Source organism: Sorex fumeus, unplaced genomic scaffold, assembly GCF_029834395.1.
Source record: "Sorex fumeus unplaced genomic scaffold, SorFum_2.1 ptg000226l, whole genome shotgun sequence".
NCBI lineage: Eukaryota > Metazoa > Chordata > Mammalia > Eulipotyphla > Soricidae > Sorex > Sorex fumeus.
In genome coordinates this window covers 841,123-851,370 of record NW_026606283.1, presented here as the reverse complement: position 1 = coordinate 851,370, position 10,248 = coordinate 841,123, and the positions used below count along the sequence as shown (strand labels likewise).

At 56.0% G+C, this 10,248-nt stretch overlaps 1 protein-coding gene across 2 annotated transcripts in view; it reads left to right on the top strand.

Moving 5' to 3' along the window:
• The window catches only part of ILDR2 (immunoglobulin like domain containing receptor 2), a 211,067-nt gene that overhangs the window by 157,360 nt on the left and 43,459 nt on the right, over window positions 1–10,248 (top strand). Inside the window, exon 2 of one of the 2 annotated variants that reach the window (XM_056108555.1) lies at window positions 9,519–9,578. In XM_056108555.1, coding sequence (XP_055964530.1) covers window positions 9,533–9,578 — 46 coding nt within the window. In that variant the 5' untranslated portion in view covers window positions 9,519–9,532. Of the gene's footprint in view, window positions 1–9,440; window positions 9,579–10,248 lie in introns of those variants that run through there. The other variant, XM_056108556.1, reaches the window with a different exon arrangement.

Genomic DNA, 10,248 nt, shown 5'->3' with positions numbered 1-10,248 from the left:
TGTGTATTCTGGTCTTCTTATAAATACTCAGGGGCTTTGTTCTGCAACCGAATCATGTCACTTTGAAGCAACGAGCCTGATTGGGGCTCGTTTTTCAGGCCGGTTTTGGACATTGTTATTCCAAACCCCCAGCCACTTTTGCTGGCGTTCTCTCCTCAGCTGATGGAACCCCTCTGAGCACCTGGCAGCCCGTGGCAGATTTTGCTATTCCTGGCCCTTGTGTGTTCAGAGGGCCGGCCCTTCAGAGCCTTCCAGGGTGATCTTTCCCTGTCGTGTATGTAGAGTTACTCCCACACACTGGCATCAGGATTTCAGCTGGTGCTTCCAGGGAGCCCCTCAGCAGATTTCCAGAAGCTTTCTTTGTGTTCTTCATGCTTTTTGGAACGCTGTCCTGCCAGCTCCAGCCCAAGTGGCCTATTTAAATGGTCCACTGTAGGGGCTGGAGCAATAGCACAGCAGGTAGGGTGTTTGCCTTGCATGCAGCTGACCTAGGTTCGATTCCCAGGATCCCATATGGTCCCCTGAGCACCGCCAGGGGTAATTCCTGAGTGTCTGAGCCAGGAGTAACTCCTGCACATTGCTGGGTATGACCCAAAAAACAAACAAAAAAAATGGTCCACTGTATCTCCCACGCCCAGGGAGATCAGGGGACTCATGACCGTGAGACCAGACCACCTCATGTCCATGGTGCATTCCAGATTCTCACTGCACTGCCAGGAGTAATTCCTGAGTGCATGAGCCAGCAGTAACCCCTGTGCATCGCCAGGTGTAACCCCCCCGAAAAAGGTTCACCCACCATACCTACCCCCATCTTTCCTTCTGTGTGGGGTATATAAACAATATTCCTTATCGCTGACCATTTTTTTCCATTAAGGATGCACGCAGCCGACCTGGGTTCGATTCCTCCATCCCTCTTGGAGAGCCCGCCAAACTACTGAGAGTATCCCGCCCTCACGGCAGAGCCCGGCATGCTATCGTGGCATATTCAATATGCCAAAACAGTAACAACAAGTCTCACAATGGAGATATTACTGGTGCCCGCTCAAGCAAATCGATGGACAATGGAGGACAGTGCTACAGTACTACAGTGTTTAGTGCATCGTGGCTGGAGTTGCCTGATTCTCTGGTTAACACCTTCAAGCATTCTTTAGATGTCACCGCTAACTTTTAGAGAAAGAATCAGGGCAGCTTCTGAGGAGGGGTGGCATTTTGACATTTAAAATGAGAAAAAAAATAGTAGAAGACTACTATTGGGCTGGAGCGGTGGCACAGTGGGTAGGGCGTTTGCCTTGCAAGTGGCGGACTTGGCCGAGCCAGGTTTGATTCCTCTGCCCCTCTCGGAGAGCCCGGCAAGCTACCGAGAGTATCTCGCCCGCGCGGCAGAGCCTGGCAAGCTCCCCGTGACGTATTCGATATGCCAAACACAGTAACAACAACTCTCACAATGGAGACATTACTGGGCCCGCTTGAGCAAATTGATGAACAACGGGAGGACAGTGCTACAGTGCTAATATCCATGGCCAGGGAAAATAGGACTAGGAGGACTGGTCAGTGGTTGGAATCAACCACAAGGGTGTGAGGGCTGATGGTGAGTAAGATATAGAAGGGACCAGGATGACAATAATAACTGGGAAGGATCGCGCTGGACAAGAATTGAGGGTTAAAAGTGGTAAAGGAATATTCTTGATAAACTTTCAGTATCAATATTGCAAACCACAATGCCCAAATGGGGGGGGGGGGAAGAGAAAGGGGAAAGAGAGAGAAAGAGAGAGAGAGAACCTGTCATTGAGGCAGGCAGGAGTTGGGAGGTGGGGGTGATGGGAGGGACCCTGGGGACCCTGGTGCTGGGAAAGGCGCCCTGGAGGAGGGATGGATGTTGGAACACTGTATGACTGAAACCCAATCATGAACAGCTTTGGAAGGGTCTATCTCACAGTGATTCAATTAAAAAGTTAAAAAAAAAGAATTAGAAAAGAATACAAAGGACGGGGCTGGAGCAATGGCACAGCGGGGAGGGCGTTTGCCTTGCATGCAGCCGACCTAGGTTCGATTCCCAGCATTCCATAGGGTCCCCCAGCACCGCCAGGAGTAATTCCTGAGTGCATGAACCAGGAGGAACTCCTGTGCATCGCTGGGTGTGACCCAAAAAGCAAAAAAAAGAATGCAGAGAAGCAGAGGATGTCCTGAGAAGAGCAATGCAGAGAGGGAACAGCTTGGGTGGGAATCCGACGATGACGCACCTGAGTGCCCTCCAGAGAATCACGTGTAGCCCCAGGGTCGACAGGTAAGATGAGCCTTCGGCAGTCAGGGGAGGGGGGTGTGGGGATCAAACCCGGGCAGCCACGTGTGACTCAAGCGCCCTTCTCACTGCACTGTGGCTCTGGCCCCGAGATCACTAGTTGGGATGATATTTGGAGAAGAGGCTTGTATGGCAAGAAGGGGCACAGGAGCGAGTGCCCAGCAGTGTATGTAAAAGGTGAGTGGGACCGAGCAGAGACAGGGCTGGCACGAGGCAGAGGTGGGGTCTAAATTGTGCTGGGTGGAGCAGTAGGCAGATGGGTTTGGGAGGGGGGTGGCAAGGGGGTGCCTTTGCCTCAGCCTGGCCCGGGGATCACACAGGTGGCTAAGAAGAGCCCAAAGCTTCACCCTGACTGCCGTGATTTCTACCACCTGCTCCTCTTCTCCTTTGATTTTTTAAAAATTTTTATTAGTGAAACAGCACGAGGTACAGTTGAAGACTTACAAACTTTTGTGCTTGGGTTTCGATTATACAATGATCAAATACCCATCCCTCCACCAGTGCCCATTCTCCACCACCGTGGATAATATCCCTCCCCCCTCAGCCCCCCCACCCCACCCCGCCTCTGTGGCAGGGCATTCCCTTTTGTTCTCTCTCTCCTTTTGGGTGTTGTGGTTTGCAAGAGAGGCACTGAGTGGCCATCATGTTCGGTCTATAGTCTACCTTCAGCATGCTTCTCCCATACTGGGAATTGATTTTCTTCTTTTTGGTTTATTTTAAGGGCCACATCCAGTGGCTGTGCTCAGGGCTTACTCTGCCCTCAAAAATCACTCCTGGCGGGGTTTGGGGAGACCTTATGGGGTGTTGGGGATGGATCCCAGGTGGGCAAGCACCTTAGCCACTGTCCTAGCTCTTCAGTCCTTCCTCCCTTTGATACAATTGATGTGATTTTTCATTTTCTCTCTTTTTATTTTTTATTTTTTGGCCTTTTGATCACATCTGGCGATGCACAGGGGTTACTCCTGGCTCTGCACTCAGGAATTACTCCTGGAAGTGCTCAGGGGACCATATAGGATTCTGGGGATCGAACCCAGGTCTGTCATGTGCAAGGCAAATGCCCTCCCCCCTGTACTATCGCTCCAGCCCCTTATTTTCTCTGAAGACCTATGTAATCAGGGCCGGAGTGTTAGTACAGTGGCAAGGGCATTTGCCTTGCATGTGGCCGACCTGGGTTCAATCCTTGGCATCCCATAGGGCTCCCCCAAGCACCGCCAGGAGAAATTCCTGAGTGTAGAGCCAGGAGTCATCCCTGAGCATCGCCAGGTGTGACCCAAAAAGCCAAAAAAAAAAAAAAAAGATGACCTATGCAACCAGGTTTCCCCTCTCAGCAGAATGAGCTCCGATTCAGAAATTCCAGAGAGTGGCAGGTGAGGTGGGGGTGCGTGTGGGTTAGGGTGAAGGAGCAAATGGGGACACGTTGGTTTTGAAACGCCGTTCTCCACTCTGAGACAACGCCAAGTAAGCAGCCGGAACCTGGGCTCCAGAAAAAAAATCTGGGCGTCAGCCACTCCGAGATGATGTTTAAATTCGTGGAAATGGATGAGATCACCTCAGACAGAGGCACAGAGCGGGGGATGTTTTTTAGGAGGGGATGCTTCGCGCAGTGACTAAGAGTGCCCTGGTGGCTGGATCCAGTTAAAACAGCAGGAATCAGGTGAACAGAACAAAGCCAGTGGCGTCGCCAGGGAGAGAGATGAAGTGAGAGAGTGCCGAGATGTGGGTTCCATGAAGGACTCCGGGGAGCCCTGATGGAGGAAATGAAATCCAAGCAAATCGTGGGAGAAGAGAGGCGAGGAGTCGGGGTAGGGCATCGAGTGTGGTGACCCACAAGGCGAGTCTGGGCCGGCATGGCAAGGGGACCAGCAGAGGCTCGCAAGGAGGACACAAGCTCCACCGGGTTGGGCCAGAAGCCGCTGGAGATTGACTGGTCACTTTTTTTGGGGGGGTCACACCCAGTGATGCTCAGGGGTTCCTCCTGGTTCATGCACTCAGGAATTACTCCTGGCGGTGCTTGGGGGACCCTATGGGATGCTGGGAATCAAACCCAGGTCGGCCGTGTGCAAGGCAAACGCCCTCCCCGCTGTACTATCACTCCAGCCCCTGACTGGTCGCTTTTATAGCCGAAGTCTGAGGTGTCAAATTCAGCTGCGGGGTGTGATGAAAACTCCCCAACAGGAGATGGAGTTTCAGAAACACAGTCACCCCCCGCCCCAGCCCCAATGCGGGTTTCCCCAAGTGCTGGTCCAAGTGGGGGTCCAGGATGGTCCCGAGTGCGTTCTCCAACCTGTGTCATCAAGGCAGGGTGGGACAGGGGTCAGGCGCTGACCTGGCACGCAGCCGACCAGGGTTTTATCTGCTGGCACCACATAGGGTCCCCTGGGTACCACCAGGAGTGACGCCTGAGCACAGAGTCAGGAAGAAGCCCTGAGCACTTCCAGATGTGCCCACCTCCCCCCCCAAAAAAGTAATAAACAATAATAAAAATCACAGCAGGCAGTCACAGAAAGTTGTGTCATCAGCTTCTCCGCTCGACATGGCACCGAGGGGCTGGAGTGATAGCACAGTGGAGAGGGCATTTGCCTTGCATGCGGCCAACCCTCGTTCAATTCCCAGCATCCCACAGAATCCCCCGAGCACCGCCAGGAGTAATTCCTGAGTGCATGAGCCAGGAGGAACCCCTGTGCATCGCCGAGTGTGACCCTAAAAGAAAAAAAATGGCACCGAGACTAGCTCATTTCTGCCACCATCCCCATCTGCGGAATGGGAGACGGAGGTGCAGATAGTCCAGAGGGACATGCCAAGACACATGGCCCAGAGGGGCACCCACAATGTGCCCCTTTGCCGAAGCACATGGGATCTTTCCAACATGCCCAGCGTATTTAGAGATGCCCGGATGTACCAGTACATCCTCGAGAACTCAGCCTAAACCCTCCAGTGTGCACTCTGGACACTTCTGGGCTCTCGCAGGGACCATGGACTGTGCCTCTTGTTTCTGGCACTACAAAGCTCCGAACCAGCCTCATGCATTCGAGGTTGCCTCTTAATCCCTCTGACCCGCAGTGGCTACCATCACGTGGCTGGCCCACGGGTCTAATCTCATCCTGCTGCTGACCTAGACTTAGTGGGGCCCATTGGCCAGCTCCCCAGAACTGACATCAACTCTCTGACCATGTTGCTGAACTGCCATCTTATTTTTTTTTAAATATTTTTTGTTTGCTTTTTGGGTCACACACGGCGATGCACAGGGTTTACTCATTGCTCTGCACTCAGGAATTGCTCCTGGTGGTGCTGGGGGAACCCTATGGGATGCTGGGAATAATCCAATCCAGGTCGGCCGCGTGCCAGGCAAACGCCCTTCCCGCTGAGCCATTGCTCCAGCCCCTGAACTGCCATCTAGGGGTGGCGAGGTTGGGGGCACAGACGGATGTGGACCGTATTTATTTATTCTGTAAGATGACATCCTGTTGCTTTTGAACTTCCATGTCAAACGCATCTCTCTCCAAATCAGACGGTGAGCGAGTCTTAACCAGAACCACGTCGAATATCTGTCCGGGACATCTTGTTCCAATGCCACCCCTCTGCCCTGGAAGTGACATCATCAGGGACAAGAATATTCAGGTCCCCTGAGGTCCTATCTTTGCTCCATCCCAGGGCAGAATTCTGGGAGAAGGTGGGGGTTCCAAGAAGGAGCCTTCTTTCTGCCACCGACCCAAAGCCTCACTAAAAAAGCATGCAGTCACCCCCTCATCGAGGCTGCCTGGGTCCCCCCAGGACGCTCATGTGGGTGGGGGGCAAGAGGCGGAAACGAGCAGAAGCCCCAGGGGCGGCGGCTGGAAGAGAAGTCGCCTTACTTCATGCTTGGCGCTGCAAGTCACAGAAATTATAAGCGGAATGATCAGTCAGGACAGGCTATCAGGGCACGCGGGGCGCAGTTCTGAGCTGATCAACTGCTTGCAGGGGGTGCAGGAGACTGTCTTTGTATATCTGGGGCTTCAGAGACACCCACAAGATCCCCGCCATCCCTTCTTCTTGCCTGAGTGAGCGTTCAGCCGTCAGCCCCTCTCACGCGGCAGAAATATTAGCGCACCCGGGAACAGAGAAGGGGGAACAACGGGGCCTGAGTGACGGCTCAGCTGGGGGGAATCTCTCAGCCTGTCATTTACTCGGGGGGGGGGGGGGTGGAGGGGTCACATCAGGAATGCTCAGGGCTCACTCCGGGCTCTGTGCTCAGGGGTCCTTCCTGCTGGGAATCCTTTGCAGTGCCAGGGATGGAAACTGGACTGGCAGTGATTTCACTGTCTCTCTGCTTCTCCTCTTCTTTCCATGTGTTTTTCCGTGTTTGAGCACGCGTTGAACCAGATCGTGCCCCCTGTGGGGTGCTCTGGGCATTCTGCTTAGAAGGGGAAGGAAAGTATAGGTCACTCACCCCCACCAACTGGTCTCTGTGGTGCCATGTTAGTGTCTCTAAGGCCCGGGACGATCCCAGGCGTGTCCCCAAGAGGACCCCCGCGCAGCAGGCGCCTGGCCTTGGGACGGAGTGGGCAGGCACACGCAGCTCAGAAGCCTGTCATTAAAATCTGCTTCCAGTCCCTGCGTCTGTGGCATTCCCTCCCCATCCTGCCCTTCTGATAAACTTACCTCGGCTCTTGGCAGGGCTGCGGTATCTCGTTGGCATGGAGCGTTGCACATTTGCATTTCCTTTCTCTCAAGCCTCTTCCTAACGAAACCACTTCTTCCTGTATGGAAAGGATTTCCAGATCGGAACCGTTCCCAGGAGAGAGAAGATGTGGCGTTGGCGCTCTCTCTCTCTCTCTCTCTTTCTCTCTCTCTCTCTCTCTCTCTCTCTCCTCTCTCTCTCTCTCTCTCTCTCATCCCCTAAACTTACTCTTATTTTTGGCTTTTTGGGTCACACCCGGTGATTCACAGGGGTTCCTCCTGGCTCTGCACTCAGAAATTACTCCTGGCAGTGCTCAGGGGACCATATGGGATGCTGGGAATTGAACCCGGGTTGGCAGCGTGCAAGGCAAACACCCTCCCCGCTGTGCTATCGCTCCAGCCCCTCCAAACTTACTTTTCTTGTTTTTCCTTTTTGGGTCACACCCGGTGATGCTCAGGGGTTACTCCTCACTTTGCACTCAGGAATCACTCCTGGCGGTGCTCAGGGGACCATATGGGATGCTGGGGATCGAACCCGAACCTGGGTCGGCCTCATGCAAGGCAAACACCCTACCCGCTGTGCTATTGTTCCAGCCCCCAAACTTACTCTTGATGGCCATAATCCTCCCCACACCCTTCCATTTTCAGAGGCAACTGTTTTTTCCACCTGTCTTCTTTCCTTCCCCCAAATCCCTCCTCCCTCCCTCCTTTCCAACCCTCTCCCTGAACTGCCCACTTCCTGCCCAGTCCTGTAAGTCCCCACCGAGAGATGCCTCCTCCTTTCTGGTGCTCAGGGATCACTCCTGGAGGGGCTCAGCGTGCAGGAAATCCCACCTGGGTCGGCTGCATGCAAGGCCAGCGCCCTCCCTGCCGTGCTATCACTCCGGCCCCTGCTCCTCCTTCCTTTAATGGGGTGCTTACCTGCTAAGTATCCCCCACAAATGGCTGCTCGCTTTCTCTCTGAGGGCACCCTCTCTCTTATCTACATCATGGTGTTTGCCAAGCTGCACAAGGAAGAGAAGGCTTCCAAGGGCAAGACATCTGTCATTGGACTCTTGTCATATACGTTTGCCAAACAGAGCCTACACGTCTCACTCGTCTCTCCACACAGATATTTAGATGACTTTCCTACTCACACAAGACGGAGACTTTTTAAAAAATAATAATAAAAGGAGGGGCTGGAGCGGGTAGGAGGTTTGCCCTGCACGTGGTCAACCCGGGTTCGATTTCTAGCATCCCATAGGATCCCCAGAGCACCGCCAGGTGTAATTCCTGAGTGTAGATCCAGAAGTAACCTCTGAGCATCACGGGGTGTGACCGAAAAAGAAAAAAAAAAGCAAAATAAAATAAAAAAACAAATGAAAGGAAAGATTCCATGTGCATGAGCCCTACTGTGTGCAGTGCGGGGATGCCGCAGTCTTTCTGGTCCTGCTGGGGTACGTGACCCATGAGCCCTACTGTGTGCTGCAGTCTTTCTTCTGGTCCTGCAGGGGCACGTGCCACATGAGCCCTACTGTGTGCTGCAGTCTTTCTGGTCCTGAAAGGGCATGTGACCCATGAGCCCTACTGTGTGCTGCGGTCTTCCTGGTCCTGCAGGGGCACGTGACGCATGAGCCCTACTGTGTGCTGCAGTCTTTCTGGTTCTGCAGGGGTATGTCATCCCGGGGCCTCCTGCTCCCTGAGGGCAACCCCACTCACTTCCTCCAGTTCTGCGCTACCCAGAGGGTCCTGCCAGCCTCAGAGGGGGAAGCAGGAGTGGGAGTCATAACACAGCCGAGAGGGAGCTCTCTCTGCACACGGCAGACCCAGGTTTGATCCCCGGCATCCCATAGGGCCAGGCCTCATTTCTGAGCACAGAACTACTGCCTCCAGGTGTGATCCAAAAAACAGAAGGGGAAACGGGGGCGGCGTGTGTGTGTGTGTGTGTGTGTGTGTGTGTGTGTGTGGAGTGGGAGGGTTCCACTAACTCACCAGGTTAGCCGTGGAGCAAAATTATGTGAAGTCCCCCCCTGAATAGCCCCCAAAACCCCTCCAAGACCCACCCAGTCTACAGTCTAGCAAGTCCCTCCAGGTGGCCCTGAGCCCCCTGCCCTGGAGGGGAGTGTCCAGCAAGTGACCCCTGAATTCTGGAGATCCCAGCTAGCCTTGGGGCAAACATGGGAAGTCCCAACCCTGCACAGCAGCCCCGCAAGACCCTTCCATGCCCCCAGCCTGCAGTCTAGCAAGTCCTTCCAGGTGACCCTGAGCCCCCTGCCCTGGATGGGGGGGTGTCCAGCAAGAGTGACCCCTGAATTCCGGAGTACTCACCAGGGTTAGCCTGGCCAACCAAAAGTCCCACCACCCCTGCACAGCCCCCCAGGACCCTCCCACGCCCCCAGCCTGCAGGCCGGCAGGTCCCCCCAGGTGGGCGCGCGTGACCCGAAACTTTGCGGGGCGGGCGGGCGCGCGCGGGGCGGGAGGCGCCGGGGGGAGGGCGCGGGGCGGGCGCAGCCGCCGACGCGGCGCGGGGCTCGGGAGCTGCGGGCGCGCCCAAGACGCGCGGGCCCGGCCGCCGCCGGCTGCTGGAAGTTGGCGGACATGGGCCGGCTGCTGCGGGCCGGCCTGGCGCTGTGCTGGCTAACAGGTAGGAGCCCGCGGCTGCGCCCGCGACAACTTTCCCTGCGCCCGGGGCGCCGTGGGAGCCGCGCGTCCCCCGGGGCGATGCTGCGAGCCCGCGGACCCCGCGCCGGGCGGCGTGAGCTGGGCTGGGGGGACCCCCTCCTCCAGGGCTGCTGTGCTGGACCCCGGAGGGCCCGCTCCCAGTCCCGGGAGCTGGGGGGATGCAGAGAATCGGGGTGCCGCGGGGATCTCCGGGGTCCCTCCCGCACGGATGGGGATGCGGTGCGCGGAGCCCGGCGCGCGGTGGAGAGGGGGGGTCCCCGCGTTTGGAGGAGAGCCCGTTTGCAGAGACACCGAGAGGCGTGGGGGTCACCCCGCCTGGCCTGGCAGGGCACCCCCCCCCCCGTGTGTCCCCGTTGTGAACTTTGTCCCCCTCCCCCCACCCTGGGGCGGGCAGAGGCACTTGGTCCCTTGCTTTGTGCACTGGGGGGCTGGGGTGGAGGGGGGCGCGTGGCCGCGCTGGTGGGCAGCGGTGGGGGGAGGAACGCTGAGAAGGTTGGGGTGGTCCAGAACCAGACCCCAGGCAGGGATGTGGCAGGAGAGAGTGCACCCCAAAGTGAAGTTGTGTCCGCCCTGGGGACGCCAGCCAGAAGGTCTGGGAGTGGGAAAGGGGGGGGAGGAGAAGTTTAAAATCC